This window comes from Bidens hawaiensis, unplaced genomic scaffold, assembly GCF_021521415.1.
Source record: "Bidens hawaiensis isolate Kalapana, Puna unplaced genomic scaffold, B.hawaiensis_p1.1 tig00010636_1, whole genome shotgun sequence".
In the NCBI taxonomy this organism is placed as follows: Eukaryota; Viridiplantae; Streptophyta; class Magnoliopsida; order Asterales; family Asteraceae; genus Bidens; species Bidens hawaiensis.
This window is the reverse complement of record NW_027491815.1, coordinates 287411-312648: the sequence shown is the minus strand read 5'-3', so window position 1 is coordinate 312648 and position 25238 is coordinate 287411. Positions and strand designations below refer to the sequence as shown.

The 25238-nt window shown below is 37.1% G+C and overlaps 2 protein-coding genes and 1 long non-coding RNA gene across 3 annotated transcripts in view; 2 read left to right on the top strand and 1 right to left on the bottom strand.

Annotated features, from left to right (window-relative positions):
• Window positions 1-749, top strand: part of LOC143535840 (uncharacterized) — a 209308-nt gene extending 208559 nt beyond the window's left edge. Inside the window, exon 4 of the mRNA XM_077029984.1 lies at window positions 740-749. The gene's annotated coding sequence lies outside the window, so the exon portion shown is untranslated. The remainder of the gene's footprint in view (window positions 1-739) is intronic.
• A 13445-nt stretch (window positions 750-14194) lies between these two features.
• On the top strand, window positions 14195-16005 carry LOC143535821 (uncharacterized). Its single transcript, XR_013135776.1, has 2 exons — window positions 14195-14651; window positions 15607-16005. It is a non-coding gene; the product is annotated as an uncharacterized LOC143535821 (long non-coding RNA).
• A 7948-nt stretch (window positions 16006-23953) lies between these two features.
• Window positions 23954-24889, bottom strand: LOC143535820 (transcription factor IBH1-like). Its single transcript, XM_077029963.1, has one exon. The coding sequence runs from the start codon at window positions 24752-24754 to the stop codon at window positions 24233-24235; it is 522 nt and encodes a 173-aa protein (XP_076886078.1). The 5' UTR covers window positions 24755-24889; the 3' UTR covers window positions 23954-24232.
• Window positions 24890-25238: the final 349 nt, after the last annotated feature.

Sequence of the window (25238 nt, the reverse complement as noted above, 5' to 3'; positions counted from 1 at the left end):
AAGGTCCCATTATGTCTACTGCCCATTTCTGGAACGGCCAAGCTGAAGTGACTGGAACTAACTCGTTCTTTGGTCGTAGCGTGTTAGGGGCATGTCATTGGCAAGAATCACACTTTCTGATTTCATTCACAGCATCCAAGTGCATCCCTGGCCAATAATATCCGGCATTCATTAATTTCGCCACGACCATGCGTGGGCCAGCGTGAAGACCACAAATACCTTCGTGAACTTCTCTGATTAAGTAGTTCGCGTCCTCGGCATCCACACATCGTAGTAGTGGTCTGAGGAAGGAACGTTGGTATAAAACACCGTCAAGTATTTGATAGTTCAAGGCTTTGTGCTTTATCTTCCGGGCCACTGTTTTTCCTTCCGGAAGTGCTCCGGATGACAGGTATGCTATAATGGGTGTCATCCAGGATTCCACTCACGTTTGGATCACTAAAACTTGACGTTGCGGAACAGACGGGCGGTCTAATATTTCGATGCGGATGTCTTTGGCAAAATTTCGAAGTTTGTTGAAGCCAATTTACTAAGAGCATCTGCTGATCTGTTCTCACTTCTCTTTATATGAATGACTTTGCAAGAAGAGAACTGGAGCATCAAATCTTTTGCCTGCGACACATAAGAAGCCATGATATCATTTTTTGCTTCATATGCGCCGTTGATCTGTCCCGCAATCAACATGGAATCTACCCGAACTTCCAAATGCTTAACCCCAAGCGTTTTGGCTATCCGTAAGCCCGCCAAGGAAGCTTCATATTTTGCCTCGTTGTTGGTACTTTTGAAGTCCAACTTTATGGCGTATGTAAACTCATGGCCTTCGGGATTAACTAACCTGAGGCCAGCGCCACATCCCTCACTGCTTGAAGCTCCGTCCGTAAATAAATACCAAATCTGTTCTGATTCCGGAGGTGCTTGGGGTTGTTGCTCGATCAAACATTATTTTTCCTTGTGATGCGGGACTTCCGTCACGAAGTCCGCCAACACCTGCCCTTTGAGTGGTGGCCGAGGTTTGTATTCTATTGCGTGTTCACCTAGCTCGATGGCCCATTTGGCCAATCGCCCATACAATTCTGGTTTACTGAGAACGTTTTGGAGCTTGTATCCAGTTAAGACATTGATGGGATGCCCTTGAAAGTACCTACGGAGGCGTCGCGCAGCATAGACCAGTGCTAAAACAAGTTTCTCAAGCATGGAGTATCTCGTTTCCGGGTCTGATAGCGTTCTGTTGACATAATAGATCGGTGTTTGGACGTTCTTTCGATATGTCAGAAGGACAGCCCCGATGGCAATGTCTGAAGCCGATAAATATAACGTTAAAGGTTCCCCCGCACAGGGTGTTGTTAACGTGGGCAGCTCCATCAAACATTTTTTAACCTCCACAAAAGCTTGTTCTGCTTCCGCAGTCCAATTGAAATGTGCTTTCTTAAGGCAATTTCTTAGTGTTGAGATAAACGGATGAGATTTGGCTGCATGGTTTGCCAAGAATCGATTCAAAGCAACCAATCGCCCATTGAGTGTCTGAACTTCCTTGAGGGAAGAAGGAGAAGGCATACGAGCTATAGCTTGAACTTTATCTGGATTAGCTTTGAAGCCCGTATCCGTGACAATCACTCCAAGAAACTTTCCTTCTTCCATTCCAAATGAGCACTTAGCCGGATTCAACTTCATGTTAATACCTTTCAAGGTTTCGAAAGTCTCTTCAATATCTCTCAACATCTGGTCTTCCTCAACACTTTTAATTACAAGATCGTTCATATAAACTTCCAGGTTTCGACCAATTTAACCTTTAAACGCTATGTCCATCAATCGTTGATACGTGGCTCCCGCATTTTTCAGTCCGAAAGGCATCATTTTGTAACAAAAGGTACATTGATCGGTACGAAATGCTGTTTTGTCTTCATCTCCCGCTGCCATGCAGATCTGATGGTAGCCTTTGTAGGCATCCAGGAAGCACTTGAATTTGAATGGTGCCACAGCATCAACCTTGAGATCTATTTCGGGTAAAGGATAACAATCCTTGGGACATGCTTTATTCAGGTCCTTGAAATCGATACACATCCGCCACGCCCCATTGCTTTTGGGGACGATAACTGGGTTGGCGACCCAAGTTTGATAACGGATTGGACGAATGATCCCAGCTTGTAAGAGGTCCTGGACTTGTTCGTTCATTGCTTTTGTTTGTTCCGGACCCATCTTACGTTGTTTTTGAACAATTGGCATAAACAACGGGTTTACCCTTAGTTTGTGTTCCGCAATGTTTCGCGGGAAACCAGTCATATCTGCGGGTTGCCACGCGAAAACATCAATGTTTTTTGATAATAACTGTTTCAAAAAAGTCTGTACTATCTCGGAAATAGCAGGTCCTATTGTTACAGTTTGATCAGGAAATTTTTTGTTCAAAACCCATTTTTCTGGTTCGGTCTTCACAGTTTGTTTTTGAATCTTGCTAGGTTTTGAACTCTCGGTTGCAAAGCAGTGCCGATTAACATGAATTATTGCTATGCCAGTGCAAGTTGGAACTCCTACTGCCCCATGTGCCATGGACGGATAAGCATTGAAATCACCAATCGCTTCTCGTCTAAGAATAATGTCATGTTTTGATGTTGCCGGCAGAACCAGAAATTCGACCTCCTCGGTCCTAGAATGAATTCCGTCGCTTAGGGTGACTGGGAATGAAATTACACCCCGCGGATGCATTATTTCCCCTCCGAACCCAGATACCGGCGCTTGGATGGGTCTCAATCTTTCTTTATCTTCTTCATCAAGCTGTTCAAAGCATTGTTCATACATAATGTCCGAAGTACTACCGGTGTCGAAGAAGACGTATTGGGAACGATAGTGTCCAAATAGGACAGTGATGATCAAAGGGTTTTTGTTATTCGGGCCTCCCTTGATTCGAGGGAAAATCACTGGCTCATTCTTCCACTCCTCATCATCGGACTCCTTCCTCTTTTTCCCTGTATCGTATCCGTCTTGTATCATATGGACGTTTAAATCTCTGACTTGCTTTTTACTCGGACCCTGGATGTCCCGTGCGGGAGCTTTACCATTGTCAGGTTTCCCATCTTTTACCAGGTGTCCAAGTTTTCCAGACTTTACAGCCGCTTCAATTTCATTTTTTAATGTTCTGTACTTGTTCGTATTATGAACAATGTCATCATGATACGAACAACGCTTTTTCGGGTCAAGGAATGACCTTCTCGTCAGTGGCTGAGGTTTTCTAAAATTCACATTCTCTGTGGTGAGAATTTCGGCGGGAGTCTTTGAAAGAGGAGTCCAATTATTGGGACCTCGGTTCGAGGGTCCCGCTTTGTTCTTGTTGCCTATGAGGGATCGTGCATAAAATGTTTTGGTGCTTCCGTACTTGGCTGAAGTCTCGACCAGATAGGGCCTTTCGCCTGTCTATTCGGTCTCGGAGTTTGAAACTCGACTTTAAATTTTTGCTTCGGGTTACTACTTCTCAATGTTTTCTCAGTGTTCGCATAAATTTTTGCCAGGTGTCCTTTGTTCATTGGCTGGTAGATCACGTATTTCTCAAGTAACAATCGTGGATATTCTTCTAGATGGCAGTTAATTGATGACAGCTGTCCCGCTGGCATTGTCTTCCGGTTGTTTAGGCGGACAGATGTCTTGTCCTGCGGATGACCTCTGAGGATGCCAGGATACTTCCGCAGGTGGTATAAGGACGTTCCTCCTCTATCGTGATATGCGGGTGATCCGTATGCCCCGCGGGTGGCCTATTAAAGGTTCCTCTGTGACCCGCGGGTAATACTTAAGGGTATTTGGGTCTTTTTGGTACCCTACCTCTATAAGATGATAGACAAATAGCTAATGCGAATATGACATGCATCATCACAAGTTGATTTTATTTACTTTTAATTTTCATTTGATGAAGTTAATGTTACCTTAAAAGGAACATCTTAAATATAACTTGATAATATTAAGTTATTAACTAAAATTTAGTCAATTTTGAACGTTATTTAGTCTAGTTGCTTTTATCATTTGTGTATTTATAAAATTTAGGTTGATTACTTGGTTGATAAGTAACTATTGAAATATGATAAAAGGAACCTATCATAAAATAATGAGATCTTATATGCTCTCTTAACTTTTTATGTTTTCCTTTTAATCATCTTTAACATTATGTTACTCGTGCGGGAGCCGGGGTTTTTTCTCTTTTTCTTTTTTATAACCTTGTTTAAGTAGTTTCTCAAAATAAACAACAAAACAAAAAAAAACAACTTTCCATATGCCAATAAGGTTATTTAAAGAGCAAGTCGAGCCAATTTCAACTCATACAGTCATGCTCGAAGTTAGATGAGTTAGCTCACTCGATTTATCTATCTATGTATAGCGAGCTAAAAGTTTAGCTTGATATCAGATCATAAAAAAGAAACAACCTAAAATTCATATTTAATATTTAACTAGAAACTAATATTAAAACGACTTTAGGGAGTCTTAGGCCATGGGGTATACTCTAACCTCTACATGGGTTAACATGACATGACACTTTAAAGATGGATTAAACCACTCCTCACTTGTGTTAAGTGTGTTAAAATGGCCCATGGATTATGCTTCTAACGGGTTAAAATGAACAATATGCATTAAATATGTATTAATTACTAATTGTTTAGTTATTATTTATTTTGGTAATTAAACTAAATGTTTGATTTTAAATTAAATATTAATAGGAGAGAGATGGAGTTAAATGAGTTAAACCATTTCCTTTGGATGACATAGAGTGAAAGAGAAAAAATGAGCTTATGTGAAGTTAGAATAGGTTAGAGTATACCTCATGGCCTTAGGTGAACATATAGAACATACTACGTGGACTTATTTATAAATGGAGATAAATAAGTTATAATTAATAACATTAAAATTCAATCTAACTTAAGAGAACAAATAACCAAACTTACATTAATTTAAGCTTGACTCGTTTATAATCGAACCATTTTTACATGAGTTTCAAATGAAAAACAAACTTCTTAAATAGCCTTGTATTTTAGATTTATAGAGTTAGAATAGATTTATTTTAGTCACAAGACCAGTAACGTTTGGTTTTTCTTAATGAATTTCTTAAAAGGGTACATAGTACGTGTCTTGAATTTTATTTTAAAATAATAACCGGCTGATGCAAAACATATGCATTTTTTATTACGTGAAAGGACAACTACTTTAAAAAAAATATGTTTTATGTATATTTTAATGGATAAGATGACATGAGAACATAGAACAGATCACACGTGGCTACAGTTCCACCATGGCATGATGTGGTCCAGCGTGTCGAAAGTGATACACACGTATGTCATGACAAAATAAAAACCATAGATGATAAATATGTAATCATGTTCACACCAGCACCAGGCCCCCTTCACCCACAATCCTCATGCACATGTCCGTCATCGCAGACGACAAAATTGTTAATAATTTAGGACAAATTATATTATATAATTTTTAGTTGTTGTGAGATATAATTGAGAGCATAGATATTAATGTATTTCGTTGAGTGGAATGCGTAAAAATAATAAGAGAGTATAATTGAAAAAAAAATGTATTATGCTTATATAGCTGAACATCTTTTAATCATTGTTTAGAGGACAGAGTGTTGGAATTATGGACCGGTTCGAGTAAGTCAACGTGGTCGACCGGGTTGTGACATGTGAGAGTTACACCTTGGGCAACGAATTAAAATCCGCTCAAATTGTTTGATCGGTAAATGACGAATTTAATATGACGAAATTATTATTTATAATCGTTATCGATGATATAGTGGTTCGGACTTTAAACGAGTGTTGGAACGAGTTGGACTTTGGACCCGGTTAGAATTTATTATTGATAAATAATAATATTATTAATATTATATTAATATTAAAACCTTTTGTTTACTTGGATATTACTCCAAGTTAGTTGGAGTATGCATATATATATATATATATATATATATATATATATATATGCATCACGTAAACAAAAGATATAGGGTTTTTGGAATTCAGCCGCAAGCCATAAGTCCAGCCGCTACCACCAATATCGTCACCGACCACTGCTACAGCAAACTACCGCACCGCTATCGCTGTCGTGTTGCTGCCTCCGCCTCTAATCTGGTGTTGCTGTCGTGTTCGCGCCACCTGGCCGCCAACGCGCCCTCACCACCAACCATCATCGTGTTAGGTTCGTCACCTAGCATTGTTCGTTGAACCTCGGTGTCTCAACCGGTTATTTATTAACCGAGGTAAACTTAAATATATTTTCAGTTTACAATTATATTTTATTTGTTTGGCTCGTACTCGTATCGTATGTAACCGGATCCTGTACAGTTCCGTTAAATGGTGATTACTCGTTTTTATATTCCTCTGCGTATTCTGTTATTAATGTGATTAATAATTATGAAACCAATTTTATTAAACCGGGTTTAAAAGTTAAACCGTTGACTGATCACCACTGGAACCCAACAGTGATATCAGAGCCTTGGTTACAACATACGAGTCGAATCCGGTCTTTTCACCGGATCTACATCATAAACTTCAAGCTAGTTGAAGTTTTTGATCTAGATATGTTTTTTGAGCAATCTTGGTTTGGTCAATTTTTATTTATTTTAGTTGACCAAAATATTGCTCAATTTTATTTTTATTGAATATGTAAATCTGGCCCGAGCTTGTGTGATTCGTTGTTTGATTTTGGCCATATAGATGGTTCAAAGTTGTATTTATTTTTCGGTTTTATTTTATGGTTTTTGGCCACCTTGATGGTTCAAAATTGTAATATATAGGGTTTGGTTTTTCATTATATGTATTTTTTTTTAATATTATAATGAAGAAGACCCGAAGGAAAACCGAGGACGAGCTCGTGGAGTTTTTGAAGTCAGTGGGAGTTAGCTAAGATGACCGGATGCACCCGGAGTCCATCCTTGTGGTTGTTTGTGTTGTGACCCCTTGACCCGATTGGTCTTGCTAATAGGCTCTAGCAAGACCAATCACCTTTTGGCCATTTAAGATTTAAATATTCTTGTTTACTATTGTGGTTGCTTGCTTGATTATAATAGGTTATAATACCACCAACTTAATACCAAATATATTAAAATAAATTTTCATTAACCAATTGAGTTTTTGCAAAATTAACTAAATTTGATTTTCCAAAACCTTATAACTTAATAATTTAACTATTAACTTAAAATTGGTTAGTCGTATCGCGACAAACTTAGTTTTAATAGGTTATTTAAAACTGAGTGTCCTGAGATATGAAATGGTTCATCAAGTTGTCCCGATTAATACAGTAAAACTGGACTTTTACTCTATTCGGTAAATTCTAAAATTAATCCCAATTTTAAAATCAATAGTTAATGCCATCCTACTATAAGCCACACTTGAGGCATACTGCGAAATTTCGAGTGTTTGGAGCTACAACACCGCACTTGTTTTCTAGCCTATCCCTTCAAGGTGAAAGGGTTTCGTTGACACATCCGACCCTTTCACACGTGTCTGTACTAGGAAGACTATTACTTTACTCTTCTGTTACGTGCTACAGCTATCTGAAGACTAAGGTGGGCATAGATGAGGCTAAGCGTATCTACTTAGGCAATTATTGTCTTAATATGCCTCATAACTGAGAGTTGTGCTCTATTCACAATTGGCAATCGTTGTCAGTCTGCCTAACCACTTACTAATGTTGTGTGCTACAGCTGCCATTACTAACTGGAAGCCAGATTCTCAAATCCCTATTTTATTAATGTTAATTGGGTAATTAATAATAGGATTACAACGTCGAAAATACTAATTAAATTTACTTTTGCTTTATTAAACAGATGTCGTCAAACGAAAATTCACCCTATGCCCTTAAGTCTATCCTTAAGAAGGATAAACTGAACGGTACCAACTTCATCGAATGGCACCGCAACTTGAGACTTGTTCTCACCATGGCAAAGCGCCTGTATGTTCTCGATGGACCTGTTCCAGCCGAGCCTGAAAACAATACAGCCGCTGCTCGAAAAATTCATGAGAAGCATAGGGATGACTCGGCTGATGTCTCCTGTATTATGCTAGCCACCATGACTTCTGAGCTTGCTAAAGGCTTAGAAGACTTTGGTGCCTATGAGATGCTTGAGCAACTCAAGGGCATGTTCCAGAAACAAGCCCGTTAGGAACGCTTCGACACCATGAAGCAACTCATTAGCTGCAAGATGGCAGAGGGGTCTCCCGTCAGTGCGCATGTCCTAAAGATGAAGGGGCACATCGATCAACTCAAGAAGCTTGATTATCCCCTGTCTGATGAGATGGCAGCGGATTTCATCCTAAACTCTCTCCCCAGCTCTTACGACCAGTTTGTAATGAATTTCAACATGAACGGCTGGGTGAAGACAGTGCCGGAGCTTCACAACATGCTCAAGACGGCTGAGATGAACATTCCTTCAAAGACCAATCAAGTTCTGATGATCCGATCTGCTAGTGTCAAGAAGCATATTCCCAAGAACCGGGGTTATAAGGGTAAAGGAAAATAGAATGTCACCATTGCTGCCCCTCGTGCCACCAATGCTAACAAAGGGGTTCCAAAGATACCACCGCTGCCTCCTGAAGAGCGCCAGTGCTACCGATGCAACCAAATGGGACAGCGGATGCGAAAATGTCCCGAATACCTTGCTGAGATCAAGATGAAGAGAGCCAATGGTGAAGGCTCTTCTCGAGGTATTTTCATATACATTATTGAGCTTTTCATTTTCTCTAGAAACACATGGGTATTTGATACCAGATGTGGTTTCCACATCGTTAATGTCTTGCAGGAGCCTGAGAAGTGGAGGAAACTGAATAAAGGCAGCATGAAACTCATTGTTGGAGATGAGAAGAGAGTACCAGTTCTGGCAACTGGAGTTTTTCATTTTACTTGTTTATCTGGCCTAGTTTTTCATTTGAATAATTGTTAGTATGCTCCTGGTTTGACCAGAAACATCATTTCAGTTTCGTTGTTGTTTGAACAAGGTTTTAAGTACGTTTTTAAATGGCATGGCTATTTCTGCTTACTTGAATGATATCTTTTATTTTGAGGCTAAACCTCGAAATGGTATTTATGAGACTGATGTTCAAACTAACAATAACGTATATAATCTTTCAAAACGTATCCGATCTGGCATCAATGATACATTTCTATGGCATTGCCGACTTGGCCACATAAGCAAGGCAGGAGTTAAAAGACTCCAATCCGAAGGGATTCTTGAACCCACATGACCGGACTCTTTTAACAATTGTGAGTCTTGCTTAGCTGGCAAACTCGCCAAGGACTCCTTCACTCATAAAAATGAACGAGCAAGATATCTATTAGGACTCATACATACTGATGTATGTGGACCTTTTTAGAACTATGTCTAGAAACCATGAAAGCTACTTCGTTTCTTTTATCGACGATTATAGTCGATATACTTATGTGTATCTTATGAAACACAAGCATGAAACTTTTGAAAATTTCAAAGAGTTTCAAAACGAAGTGGAAAACCAACTTGGTAAAACCATTAAGATACTTCGATCAGATCGAGGTGGAAAGTATCTCAGCTCAGAGTTCATTACTCATCTAAAAGAGGGTGGAATTGTTTCACTGCTCACTCCACCTGGCACACCCCAACATAATGGCGTGAGCGAGAGGAGGAATCGAACTTTGCTAAACATGGTTCGATCGATGATGTGTAGAACTAACTTGCCTCACCCCCTTTGGAGTTTCTCCCTAATGACCGCCTCCCGCATTCGTCAAATATTACAACCAAAGCGGTTATTACTTCTTTCATCCTGATACAAATGCGATTTCTATCAAGAGGAAAGGCCACTTCCTCGAGTAAGAATTTCTCGATCGAGGAACTGGAGATAACATTGTCGATCTTGAAGAAATTCAAGAACCACAAACAACCGCTGAGGAAGTTGGAGCGTCTGATCAACAAGTTGTTGTTGCTGATACATCAGACGTGAACACGATCGTTCGCAGAAGTTGTAGGACTCCCGTACCAAATTCTAGATACTTATAGCATCTAGATGGTCCCGAAGTCTTATTAGTAGCCGAGTCTGGCGAAGAGCCTACTAACTACAAATCTGCTATCTTGGATCCGGAATCCGAGAAATGGCAAGATGCCATGAACGCCGAGATGCAATCCATGCAGGATAACCAAGTTTGGAACTTGGTTGAGCTACCCCCCGATAGTCGGGCAGTAGGGAGAAAATGGATTTTCAAGAGAAAAACCGACATGCATGGAAATGTACAAACCTATAAGGCATGGCTTGTCGCGAAAGGTGTTACTCAAACTCAAGGTGTTGACTATAATGAAACCTTCTCACCCGTTGCTATGACTAAGTCAATAAGGATATTACTTGCCATTGTTGCATACTATGACTATGAGATATGGCAAATGGATGTCAAAACCGCTTTTCTTAATGGACATCTTTCTGAAGATGTTTATATGGTTCAGCCTGAAGGTTTTGTCGATCCAAAATATCCTACTAGGGTTTGCAAATTGAATAAGTCCATTTATGGACTTAAGCAAGCATCTCGAAGCTGGAATCTTCACTTTGATGAGAAAATCAAAGAGTTTGGTTTTGTCAAAAATGAAGATGAGCCTTGTGTTTACAGAAAGGCTGGTGGGAGCACTATATCATTCCTCATCTTGTATGTGGATGATATACTGATCATTGGAAACAACATTCCTATGCTTAAGGAAGTTAAGCACTCGTTGGAATCTTGTTTTGCAATGAAAGATCTTGGAGAAGCCGCATATATTCTGGGAATAAAGATCTATAGAGATAGATTTAAGCGGATTCTAGGTCTAAGTCAAAGTACAAACATAGACAAGGTCGTGGCACGCTTATCAATGGTTAACTCCAAGAAAGGAGTTGTTCTCATTGCTAAAAGAACCGTGTTGAGGAAATTGCAATCTCCGGCAACGGACATTGAGACAAAGCACATGCAAGCAATTCCATATGCTTCAGCAATTGGCTCTAGCATGTACGTTATGTTATGCACTAGAAAATGACCAAAGATATGTTCTTAGTGTTTGGAGGAGTGGAAGATGAGCTCATTGTAAGGTGTTACACTTATGCTAACTTCCAGAGTGACCGAGATGTTTCTCGCTCATAATCTGCTTGGATGAAGAAATTCATAGCCAACCTCGATCTGGTTCCAAGTTTAGGAAAAGGATTGACGTAATTTGTGATAACACAGGTGCTATTGCTTAAGCCAAATAGCCCAATTATCATCACATGGCCAAGCACATTTTTAGTTCCACTATGTACGGGAGATACTGGAACGAGGTGACATCATAATAAGCAAAGTAGACACAGATCAAAACCTAGCAGACCCGTTCACTAAGCCGATGACTCAGGACAAGCAAGACCAACACAGGGATGCTATCGGTCTTAGATTATCTAGTAATTTGTTTTGATTTAGTATTTGGATGTATGAACATTTAAACAGTTATACTTTTAAGTTCACTTTTGATTTAATGGTTAAATGCAAATGTTGAATACTATAATTGTGTTCGTTTTAATACGTTTAATCCATGAATATTGTATTCTAAATTATCCGTAGTCGGTCAGACTCGTGGGAGAGATTCTGAATTACGACTATTCTGACTTTGGACTCAAAGGGTTGACTTCCAAACTCACAAACCTCATTATGAATGACGTTGGATGTAACTCGCATCAAATCATCTTCATGGATCTTAGTCATAAGATGCATTTGATATTAGTATGCTCATTTAGTATCCTTAGACCTGAGATACATATTAGAACTTTCGTTTACTAAAGGTATTCTTTGATCAGTATCAAACGCTGTCGCGTAACTGCCAGTCATAAAGGCATTGGTTGGGAGTATTCTGAAGTTCAGTGGGAGTTATATGTAATCAAGATGGGATTCTGTACTCTTACATGAAATGTAACAGTTAGACATCATGGCGTCTTCGTTGATTCAAACTGGTGAAGTGTGAGGCCTCACCCAAACTTACTGTGTGTTTGATTGGACCATTTTGATTCGAGAACGAAAACGATAATGATTGAACACCATATGAGATTGATATGATCCATGTCTCATTGTTCAATCGGTGTCTTATACGGAAAGGATAGATTACAACGATTACTATATTTTCAATATCTTGCAATAGTGTATTCCAAGAGCTTTTGGTTAATGAATTTAAAATGTCATAACCTGTTGGGGGCAGCCATGTGTAGCTAGAGCACCGCTGGCTGTCAGCGTTGAGAAACTTAACCGAATCCGTCCAAGTGGGAGACTGTTGGAATTATGGACCGGTTCGGGTAAGTCAACGTGGCCGACCGGGTTGTGACACGTGAGAGTTACACCTTGGGCAACGAACTAAAATCCGCTCAAATTGTTTGATCGGTAAATGACAAATTTAATATGATGAAATTATTATTTATAATCGTTATCGATGATATAGTGGTTCGAACTTTAAACGAGTGTTGGAACGAGTTGGACTTTGGGCCCGGTTAGAATTTATTATTGATAAATAATAATATTATTAATATTATATTAATATTAAAACCTTTTGTTTACTTGGATATTACTCCAAGTTAGTTGGAGTATGCATATATATATATATATGCATCACGTAAACAAAAGATATAGGGTTTTTGGAATTCAGCAGCAAGCCATAAGTCCAGCCGCTACCACCAATATCGTTACCGACCACCGCTACAGCAAACTACCGCACCGCTATCGCTGCCGTGTTGCTGCCTCCGCCTCTGATATGGTGTTGTTGTCGTGTTCGCGCCACCTTGCCGCCAACGCGCCCTCACCACCAACCGTCATCGTGTTCGGTTCGTCACCTAGCATTGTTCGTTGAACCTCGGTGTCTCAACCGGTTATTTATTAACCGAGGTAAACTTAAATATATTTTCGGTTTACAATTATATTTTATTTGTTTGGCTCGTACTCGTATCGTATGTAACCGGATCCTATACGGTTCCGTTAAATGATGATTACTCGTTTTTATATTCCGCTGCGTATTCTGTTATTAATGTGATTAATAATTATGAAACCAATTTTATTAAACCGGGTTTAAAAATTAAACCGTTGACTGATCACTACTGAAACCCAACAGTGGTATCAGAGCCTTGGTGATCGAAGTGTATATAGATGACATAGAGGTTTTGAAGTGTTTATTCAGAGAGGACGGTGCATCCATATGGGTATTGGGTAGGGTGCATTACTTTCAAACTACATGACAACACTCTGTCACCCTATGCAGGTAGGGTGCATGACTTTATTTCATGACAAAAGTTGAAGAATTAAAATGAATTATTAATTATTACACAAGTGGGTAGACGTTGCCGATAATTTTGTATTTTGTGGGTACTTAAGAGTAAAAATGAGGTAGCAGTGCATGATTGGCTGTTGCACTAGTAGGACCCATGAATACTCCATCACCCCTAAACAATTTGCTAGTGCGAGTATAAAGCCCGAAAGTTGAGAAAAAAATAATAAATAATAAGACCGTCCGTTATCACGGATCACAAATTACATGTCTCCTCACTAAGCAAGGCCGACCCGTAGGAAGCGAAGTCAGACAATGGCTTTAGACTCACACTTAATTAAGTTTTCAAAACTTAAAAAAAGACATTATATATAGATATATTATAATGGGTAAAATAAACTTAAAGTTATGTAATTTTCTGGTGGTAAGTTTGGTTGTTAATAACCGCCGGGACATGAGTTCGAGACCCGTAAAAAGCTCTTTTTTTTAACAATTTTTAAGAAAGTGTCACAAAATCTCATTTCAATTTAGACTTTCAAAATCATTAAGTCGGCCCTGTCAGTAAGTCAACATCATCCATCTTTCTTTCGCTTAAACACCATGTTAGCTCCATAGACAATCTTGTGGAAGCTATAATCTTTCAAAAGATTAATTTTTCTTAGTAAAAATTTAACAAAACAATAGTCTTTATATTTTCATTGAAATACATTATTCATTCATTCACAATTTCCACGTGTCTTTCCATGATTGGTTATGGGTAATCCACACACACAACCCTAGAACCAACACAAATACTAAAAAACCACACCCACTATTCATAGGCATCGGGACCCCTTAAATAATCCTTCATTCAAATCCCAATCATTGTTTTCTTTTCACTCCCCTTCTCTCCCTGCTTTCTTAATTCTTAAACCCTACCCCCCCCCCCCACCCCCCCCCCCCCCCCCCCCAAAAAAAAAAAAACATGATTCTTGAACAATCTCCACCATCAATTCTCCTTGTTACACTCTTGACAATCTCAATATCAATATCATATTCTCAACAATCACCAACCATATATGACATACTCAAGCTAAATGGACTACCCATGGGCTTATTCCCAAAAGGTGTGACCAACTACAGCCTTGATGATTCTGGAAGGTTCCAAGTATTCTTGGATGAAGCTTGTAATGCAAAGTTTGAAGACGAGTTACACTATGACCAGAATGTTTCTGGGAATTTGACTTTTGGAAGGATTAATGAGTTGTCTGGGATATCTGCTAAAGATCTGTTCTTGTGGTTCCTGGTTAAAGAAATCTGGGTTGATGTACCCAGTTCAGGCTTGATTTATTTTGATGTGGGTGTTGTCTCAAAACAGTTTTCTTTGTCTTCTTTTGAAACCCCAAGAACATGTGTTGCTTCCTCTGTTCCTGAAGTAAGTAAAGTTTGAAGCTTTATAATGGTTGACTTTTTGTTTCTTGACAAGTTGGTAGTGCTTTGACTTTTTTTGTTCATGGTTAGAGTTCTTAACTTGGATAATGATCTTAAATGTGTTTCAAAGTGCAAACGAGCCGAGCCTGAACTCGACTAGGCTCGAGCTCGGTTCATTTAGAGCTCTTTTTCTAAAGCTTGACTCGGCTTGTGAGTCGTATTTTCAAGTTTGAGCTCGGCCCGTTTATTCTTTATTAATTAGTTTGTAATTTTTAATTATCTCTATATATTTTGATAAAAACCTTAATGAGCCTAAGCTCGGCTCAAGTTTGTGTGCAACCCGGACCTTGAACAAGCTGAAGCTCGACTCGAGCTTGGCTATGCATAGAAGTACAAAGAAGTTTAAATTGAAGAACACATTAGGCTCGTGAAGGCTCGACGAGCCTAAATGATCTTTCCATACAAGGCTTGAGCTCGGTTTCGGTAACTAAACGAGCTTTATTTTTAGATGCATAAGAATAACTCGTGAACATTTTATCGATCTGATCTCAACTAACTCGCGAGCAACTTGACTCATTTGCACCCCTGGAGGAAACCGCTTGCCTGTAACTAAACTTCAGTGTGTTCTTATGTTAAGACTTTTTGTTCATAAATGATTTGTTGTTACTTGACTTTATGTTTGTGGGCCTTTGCTATTAAATTCATTACATTAGATATTGATCTGAAATGGGTTGCACTAGTTTGAACTGAAATGTGTATAATAAATATGGTCAATCTGAGTTCCAAATGCTGATTTCTCTGTTTCCATGAGGTTTTAATTTATCGAAATTTATAATTATCAGCTCATAGTTTCTGACAATGTATGAATAAATTGAGAATTCAAAATCTTGAATGATAAAGTTTTGATCTTTTGAATCTTAACGCGATAAAGTTGTAATCTTTTCGCTTCTTGTATGTAGATCCTATCCAGAAAGTTGGGGCGCGATGGACCCAATGACCAAGAACCATCAAGGGTGGCATTATGAATACGGGTTTAAAGGGTACTTAAAGATGATTCAAATCAACACAATTGCTCAATCAAGTTATGGGTATTTCCATTGCTTGTATGTATATGTCTTAAAGTGGAATGCTATTAGTTTAGGTGGTTCTATGCTTCATTGCAGGTGTGCATGCTTTACAATTTTCTGTGTAGTATATGTAAACGTGATCAAATTGATTGAAATCGAGGGGAAAGTAATACAGGAAACACGATGTAGGTGCAAGTGAAATCAAGAGAAGTGTAAGTTATCGTATAGGTTCATTGTCGATTCTTGAAATTCGTTAATAGTATGGAAATAAAACGTTTCAAAGTTTGGTTTTTATAGTCTTTTAAGTATTGTTTTGAACAAAGAAATAAGAAATAAGCTCGATTTTTGTTTATTTTGCTTTAACGATGATCATTTGTCGTTTTTTGGGGTTCGTTCTTGTGACATAACCTGTGAAACTCGGGTTTTAGGAAACAAATTGTGCATCTATCTAATTCAGTTTTATGCTTAATGGATTGGTAGATTTCCCCTAAAACAAATGCTAAAATAATCAAAGTATAATGTTAATACTTGTATATAAACATCATAGCTTAAAAAGGATATCCCCTTTTATTAGGGATGACAAAAAGCCGGTATCCAACACGAAAACTTATAACCTGAAATGGTATTCTGTCATAGGACCAGGTGTTAGACTGGTTACTCGCTTGTCTCCTGATGAACCGAAAACGTTTGCCCGCGTATACTCATATACTATATAACATTATAATGTGTAATAAATACCATGTTAAATTTGTAAAGAAGCTTGAAATTGGTAAAATTATAGAATGTTAGCTAGGTGTTTGATAACCATAAAATGTGTAATACAGAATTGGTAACAGTATGTTACTAGAGCTATTAAAACTCATACATTATTCAATTCATGGCCATCTTCCCCTTTATAGATATATCTTTTTTTTTCTTTTTTGGTATTTAAAACCCTAAATAGCCTTTTATGCTTAGTTAACTAGATATGCTATAAAGGTAATGCCCTTTTCATTTAGTAATGATTTATACATTATATATATTTTATAATTTATTAAGTATTGTTTTCCTTTCATTATCATAATTTCACATTTCAAAGTGAAGTTAACTGGTAGAGATGTTCAACGAAACCGGTTCCTGGAACCGAACCGGTGGACCTGAACCGGACCCGAACCGGTTCCTACCCGTTTTTTGTAGGAACCGGACCCTATCTAATTCAACCCGATGATCCGTGACCGGTTCTTGCATTTCTGAGTGGGGGCGGGTAGGAACCGGAACCGAACCGGAACCGGTTCTGGAACCGAACCATCCGGAACCGGTTCCTAACCGGTTCTAGCCGTTGGATCGAATATAGCCGTTGGAAATCGTTTTTTGGCCGTTTTTTGACCGTTGGGGTCAAAAATAGCCATTTTTTGGCTCCCCCAAGCACCCCACTACTAGTATAAATAGGTATTTGGTGTCATAGGTTCATCACAACACTCAAAACGCAAACCCGAACGCAAAAAAATACAAAAAAACGCTATTACAACGTTTTGAGTTCTCTAATCTCTTGTTTTCTCTTCTTCTATATTCATATTTGTTGTTATGGCTGCCTCACAATTATCGGTTGGTCAAGGTTCCAACGCCGAACCAAGTTTCGTTCGTATTGTACCTCATAATCGTAATCAAGAGATTTGGTGCAATTGGGATTTGGTTGAATTGAGTGACCATTCATTGAAGACTCGGTGCAAGTTTTGTGGGATTTATTTAAACCCACTTTCGAATTCAAATTTGAAGAAACACATCGAAAAACCGTATTGCAAGGCGTTGAAAAAGAACGTCGATTCGCAACAAACGCAAATGGATAGTGAAGGCGGAATATTTACATACCAAATTGATCGAGTTCAAGATCGTATGGCGAAGTTTGTGATTCAAGAAGCTTTGCCGTTTAGCCACTTCGACAACCCTCGCTTAACCGCCATGATTCGAGATACGCTTCAACCACAATACACTCACGTAAGTCGTCATACTCTTAAACGTTATTGTTTAAAATTGTGGAAGAAGACCAAAGAGGTACTAATTGCATATTTTGAAAATATAAATACGGGAATAAACTTAACTAATGATGTTTGGTCAGCTCCACATGGTCTACCCGAATCTTATCTTTGTGTCACCGCTCATTGGGTAGACCCGTCATCGTGGGAAATGATGAAACGCACCATTGCTTTCGAACTCTTTGAGTATCCACATACGGGAGATAATTTGTTTGAAATTTTAGATTATGTTATAAAAACTTATAAACTAGAAAATAAAATATTTTCAATGGCATTTGATAACGCGTCGAATAATACATCGGCGGTTGATAAATTAAAATTAAAATATACGCCGATTTGCAATGGTGTATTTTTTCACTCAAGGTGTGTTGCACATATCATTAATTTAATCGTGCAAGACGGACTTACTTCGGATGAGGTTACATCGGTTATAAACGATTTTAGACTAATGATACATGAAGTTTTTAAGAAAAGTAAAAAAAGACAAATGGAATATAGAAAATTTTGTAAAGATACGGGAAGAAAAGCTTTGGGAGCAAATTGGGATGTACCTCATCGATGGAATTCCACTTGCATAATGTTTCAAAGTGCTTTGAAACAAAGAGAAACTTTACAAATGTTTCATTCTAGTCTTGCCGAGAATGATTTGGCAATCCCCTTTTCAAATGAGAAATGGGAAATTATCAATGACTTATCGACTTTTCTTGAAGTTTTTAAAACATCAACTACGAAACTATCGGGAACGTATTATCCGACAAGTCCCTTGGTTCTTTCGGAGTTATTTTTAATCGTTAACAATCTTAAAGAATTTGAAAATAAAAGTCCAATGTTTTCAAACATCATATTACCAATGAAGTTTAAATTAAAAAAGTACTTTCTTGAATTGCCACCGGTTTTTACTTGCGCCGCCGCTTTAAACCCAATGTTAAATGTTACGGGGGTTGAATGTGTGATAGACGAAATTTTTTCAGCCTTAGATATGCATGAAGTTTACCCAAACTTTTCAACAGAGGCAAAAAATGATTTTAACTTGAATTTTAAATTTATGTATGACTTTTATTTAAATAAATATGGGTCAAACATACACATGCCTATGCCGGGGGGGTCTTCATCAAGTTCAAGTGCTACTAGAGTACGAGATCCCATGATTAGCCTTATGAACACCGTTCGCAACGTAACGGCTAAAAAACAAAGGGGTAACACCCCTTCAAGCGAACTAGGAAGGTATAGTGCAAATGATTACTCTACCGGTTTATCCGAAGAGGAATATGGCACTTTTGATGTTTTGGCTTGGTGGAAGGTAAAGGAAACCGAGTTTCCGATTCTTGCCACCATGGCCCGTGATTTACTAACCGTCCAAGCTTCTACGGTAGCTTCGGAATCCGCTTTTTCTCTTAGTGGCAGGGTAATATCGGTGAGAAGAACAAGACTAAATTCGGAGTCGGTGGAGATGTGCATTTGCTTAAAGGATCACTTGGACTCAATCGATCGTATTCAACACGTAACCACTCTCGAAGATGAAACACCACTTGATGTTCGAGTGCACGACGAACAAGAAGGCATTTCTACAAGTAATTCCGAGGAAGAAGTCGCAACTGATGAATGTTCCCACTGATGAGTATTCCTCATCAGTGGCAACCTTCAGTAGTTGTCATCAGTGGCAGCTTTCCCACTGATTCAACTGATGACTGTTCCCACTGATGAGTATTCCTCATCAGTGGCAGCTTTCCCACTGATGAGTATTCCTAATCAGTGGCAGCTTTCCCACTGATGAGTATTCCTCATCAGTGGCAGTCTTCAGTAGTTGTGATCAGTGGCAACCTTCAGTAGTTGTCATCAGTAGCAACCTTCAGTAGTTATCATCAGTGGCAACCTTCAGTAGTTGTCAACTTGTCATCAGTGGCAACCTTCAGTAGTTGTCTTCAGTGGCAACCTTCAGTAGTTGTCTTCAGTGACAAACATCTTCAGTAGTTGTCTTTTCTTCATCAGTTAATTGTTTATTTTTATGTTAATTGTTTTTTTTATTTTTCATGTTATACAAATACGAATCGTAGTTTAGAATCCAAATCGCAAACGAAAAACGAAAAAAAAAATTGTTTACACTGTAACCGGTTGGAACCGGTTACGGTACAGGAACCGGGTTAGGAACCGGTAAGAACCGGTTAGATAGGTTAGGGGTCCGAGGGTGGGAGAACCGGTTCGGTTCCCTAACCGGTTCGAGCCTGGAACCGGTTTAAAAGGGGGTTTTGAATATAGGAACCGGTTAGGAACCGGTTCCGGTTCCTAGTCCTAAACCGTTTTGAACATGCCTATTAACTGGTAGAGAAACCTTTTGGGTCCAACAAGTTGGTCTTGGGCCCTTGGCCGAATGCTTTTAAAGAACTAGGGTTTTTATTAATGGGCCTTTTGTGTGGTATAATAATATATCAAAAAGAATGATTTCAGTTAAACTTTGGAAATATAAATATACATATAAAGAAATAGAAACTAACTTATGTAACTTTATATTTTTCTTAACGAATATGAAGAGTACATGATGACTATTTATAGTCATACGCAAGCTACTTAACTGCTAATTACATAATCACTAGACGGGTGCTTGCGTGATGTATCGGGTAACACTAAATCCTAATAACCACGTAACAATTATAGATGTTCATGGTTAGTTTAAAACCTTAAAACCGTTCAAATTACCAATCATCGGTTTGGTTTCATGGTTGGTTTTTTCTTTTAACTCTTGGTAATGGGGTTTCTAAATTTTGAAAACATAGCAAACAGTTAGTTTGCAGTTTATACCAAAAACTGACCATATAAAACCTGACTGGACGGTAAATTTATAATTAAAGCTCCATCCGTTAAACTAAGCCGTTAGTAACGATTCAGATTAAATTTTCAACTGTGTGTTTCGTTCTTCAACTGTAGGTTACATGTTAAATTTTTTGAATTGAAAAAAAAATATATAACAATACCATACTCAAATTAAAGACAATAGTTAGCTCATTTTTATAGTGTATGTTTTTTGAAAAAAATATTAGCGTACAAAAAAGTTATGACCGTTTAAAATCGTTGGTCGAAAATTGGTTTAAAATTAAAATTAAAAGAAATATATTAGTAAAGATGGTGTGCCAAAGTTGAAAGTATATTATAAATTTACAAAACTTGAGTTAAGTAAACGAGATAATATTGCAATTATTTTTAAACATATTTTGTAATAGACAACTTTGCTTTTTTCTTACATGATTTATGGGATGTACCATATGTATTATAAGTTGTAAATTACTTAAAAACTTAGTGTCTTAGTTTGCTCATATCTCATGTATTATATATAATATAGATAACTATCACAACGAACCAAATTACTAGGTACAATTAACTCGGTTCACAAATTTTGATTGAATCCAACATTTTTTAAATACCTTATACCAAAATCTATCAACCATTGACCATCTTTATGTTAGTGTTTCATTATAAATGATTATAGCCTATAGGTAATACCGTCATAATCACTTTAAGGAGATTGTTCGTTTTTGAATTTTGATTTGGAGTTTTAATTTGATTACTAGATTGTCATTACCAACAAACTTGACTGTTGCTGAGTACCAAAAACATGTTGCAAGACAGGTTTTCTCTTTATATATCCTTTAACTAGTTTCACGCCGGTATACTTATGCTAAAGGCTAAAAGAGCAGAAAACTTTGTGGCTAAAACGATGATGAGGGATCTAAGGCTGTGGCGATGACAGCCAAAGGCATGACTACAGACTATGGAGACAGAAGCTAGCTAGGATGAGAACCGATCTCAAATTCTTAACATACTGGGAGCTAAGGTTTCAAACTAGCTTTTAACGATTTCTTTTATTTTTTGCTAACCCCATTAGATATATCTTTGTCTTCCTCTATAATAAGAAGATACGAAATCTAAGACTCTAACTAATACCATAAAAATAATGTAAATTTTGTAAGATGTCACGTATAATTAATCAAACTAATTATAGGAATATTAAAAAGAATTACAAATTTAAAGTAGGTAATAAGATTATATTTCTTTGAAAGCGTTAAATTGTGTAGGAAAGGTCAATTTGTTGCAGCTTAATTAAGTTTACAATAATAATAATAATGTATTATATAAAAGTGGCCTAAAAAATAAAAAATCAAGCTATTCGATTTGGTGAGTAGCAAGTACTGTAAAGTTACTCTTCACATGGGACTTGACTTAAAAAACTTTTTGTTTTGTACTCGTGAACTCTAAATGCAGCCTCCAGTTTTCAATATTCATAACATATTTGTAATCCACAATCTTTTTGGGACAAGATAAGAATACAACTACACGCACCTAGCTACCAATTAATTAAGTAATCTAAAAAAATCTTAATATGCATATATATTTAAAAGAAATTACGCACAAGATGAAATGGATGGAAACTACGTATAATCGAGGTCGTCGCTAGAATCATTAACCTGGGCCGAAGAAGAGTAAAAATATGACCATGAATTAAAATATAAATTCGATAACTCGTATATAAAAAATAAATAATACGATAATAGTTTGGTTGCAAGATATATGGACTGGTGTTGTTTCTTTTAAAACTTTTTAGCCTCTGGAGAGCGTAATTCTCGCAATCATCAGGTTGGCGCTGCCCCTGGTATAAATGATCAAGTAGCTAGCATGCAATCAGTTCTTTAAAAATAAAGTATGTTACTTAGACTAACGTACATTCAGTATAATTGCGTTACATTTCAGTTTTTAAAGAATATTGCATATATGATGTTGAAACCAAGTCACATTGTTTAAGATGAAGTCTCTTGCTTATTCTTTAAATTAAGATATGCATAGCTCTATATATGTATATACAAATGCATAGGCGTGTATATCAGTGTCTGTTATAACAAGCGTTTAAATTCTACATATTAAGCATAGTCATAGGAAACGTGATATCCCTTACGATCTTTGTTCTGGATCGCATGTACCATAAACGGGTAAAAATTCGTACTGATCGCTATGGAAACGCGATCTGAATCGGGGAAATTGACCGTTCCCTATTGTTGCAAGAATCGTAATATTTTCATCAAATTTGCGTTGATGAATTCGGTGTTTGAGATCGTGAAAAGGAGGCTGAGAAGAAGACCAGAGAGGAAAACGAAAACGGTTGTGGATTTAGAACTTAATATCTTATATTATATATTTGGAATTTACATTTTTTTACCTTTAAAGTAAGTATTTATTTAAGTTTACTCTTAACTTTATAGATTGATGTTATTTATACGAAAACATAAATAAAATTATTTAAAGTTAGACTTTAGTTAATTTATGTTAGAAACTTATAAAAATTATTTAAAGAAATTGTTTTGTATATGATACTTTGTACACCAGACTATACGGTAAACCGCATCACGTACCGAATTGGCGTTTCGAATGAATCCTCACCCCCTCGTATCGAGTTTTTGAAATGTACAAACCGCACACCAGTTTCCGTACCATGTATCGGAGTACCGGACTGTACCATGATCCACGTGACTATATATATAATATTAAGTTCTCTTAGTATTATTAAAAACTTGTATAGGCTTCGTAATATTATAAGTGTATAAAAGAATAAGTGCAATAAAAGATTACAAGTCAGAAAAATCTTATATAGAACATGTTTAACTAGTAGGATGACATATATGCAGAAAAATATAAATTTTGTTTAAGCCTAAACTAAAAATGTGTAAATTAAATGGTAAAAAATAATTTGTTCACACCAATTAAATAAGAGTACAACAAACAACCTGATTAACACATTTTCAATTTGATTATTACATATATTGGGAGTGTTCATATCAATTTTTAGGGTTAATGTTTTTGACATAAATAAAAATATGGACTGTGTTCACGCATTGAATAATATTCAACCCGTCAACATTTAAGTTGTTAACTCAACACTATTAACACCCTAAAATATTGAACTCGCATCAGTCCAGAAAGTATGCAAACTAATCATAACATAACTTACACACTGTTTTAGCCAGAAAAGTTCTTACACGATTATAATTTTGTTTTATAAGGAGAACATACAATTCAAGCTTTCAAATTTAGATGTTTATAAATTACCTTTCATATTTGAAACCTATGAAAGAGTAGATATAGAGAAAATCTTATATTTCTTCAAGTTTATGTAATAGATAGAACTTAACCTTTATTGTACGTATATGCTACCACAAAAACATACCCATGTATACATGTGTGTATATTAAACACAACTTGGTAGTAATTGTCACACCATATATACAAAACTCACAAAAGCAAGACAATGTTTATCATTCCATATTTTACAAATTCAACCTAAAATTTGTTCACTGATTAAACAAGAAATATATTTAATCTCTTACCATCCCAAACCACCTTCGTATGTCTTCTTCCCCAAAGTGTAAGCATTCTGCTGTTCTCTACACAAGATTATGCATAAACTAATCCTGTATATAAAGGTAACACATATACATATATACCACTTATGTGTGTGTGTGTATTCAAGTGGTAGCATAGAGATCCACAAGTGTTTTCATGACCTCTACCTGGGCAACAAGGCACTTGATGTAATCAGCAGTTTCACTCATTAAACACCATGAATCCATGGTTCTAGCACCCGGAACCAGTTTCCTTAGCTTTGATTCTTGAGTTGAGTTCCTAAAAGGATTGAAATCTTGTCTTTTAGGGTACTTAGGGTTTCTTAATATCTTTGCATAATGATGACACTTGGTGATTTTATGATAAACCCTCTTTCTATTCTTTAGCAGTAGACCCTGATTTCTAGATCGATTTCTAATCCTCCGTAAGATTGCACGGCTCCATGCTCGTCTTGATCCGACGACAGAAGCCATGGTAGTGTATGCTGCAATCTTGACAAGATTAGTTCTTGAATACCTTTGGTTCTGGTTGTGATCTTGATCACGATAAGCTCTTGGTTTTTTGTGGTTTAGGTTGTTTAGAGCTCGAACGAAACGATGGGCAAACTGGTTCTTGAGATTGGCATGGTTTGTGGATGGTGACATGATGATGAGGATGAAGGATTAATCTTGGATTAGGTTTTATGAGAAAGATTGTTGTTTCTGACACAAAGGGGTCCTCAAGAAGTATTAAGGACAAAAATCAATAAACCTGAAATGCACTTTGTTTCTGACACAAAATCTAAAATAGATTTTGAAACTATTTTAGAGAGAAAGTTTTGAAACTAAGAAAAATGGAATATAAGATGAGGAGAGAGAAGATTTGTAAACATGTGTGTGGGGTGTGTGTGTGTGAGAAAGAGTAGGCTAGACTTTGAGAATCAATTTTTATGAAACATTAATGATATATTTTTAAAGCATCATATTGCTAAATACTTTATGAAACGTTAATTGCTCATTGATGATGCACTTTCAAAGCACCATGCTGCTAGTTATACTTATCCTAGCTAGACGTGCGAAATGCACGACTATTTCTAGCATAAGTCAATTGAGACATGTGTTTTACGCCTTCAAATTTAGTGTTACTATT

Coding starts and splice junctions, on each gene's coding strand:
- LOC143535820 (XM_077029963.1), bottom strand. CDS start 24,754: ATGTCACCATCCACAAACCATGCCAATCTCAAGAACCAGTTTGCCCAT.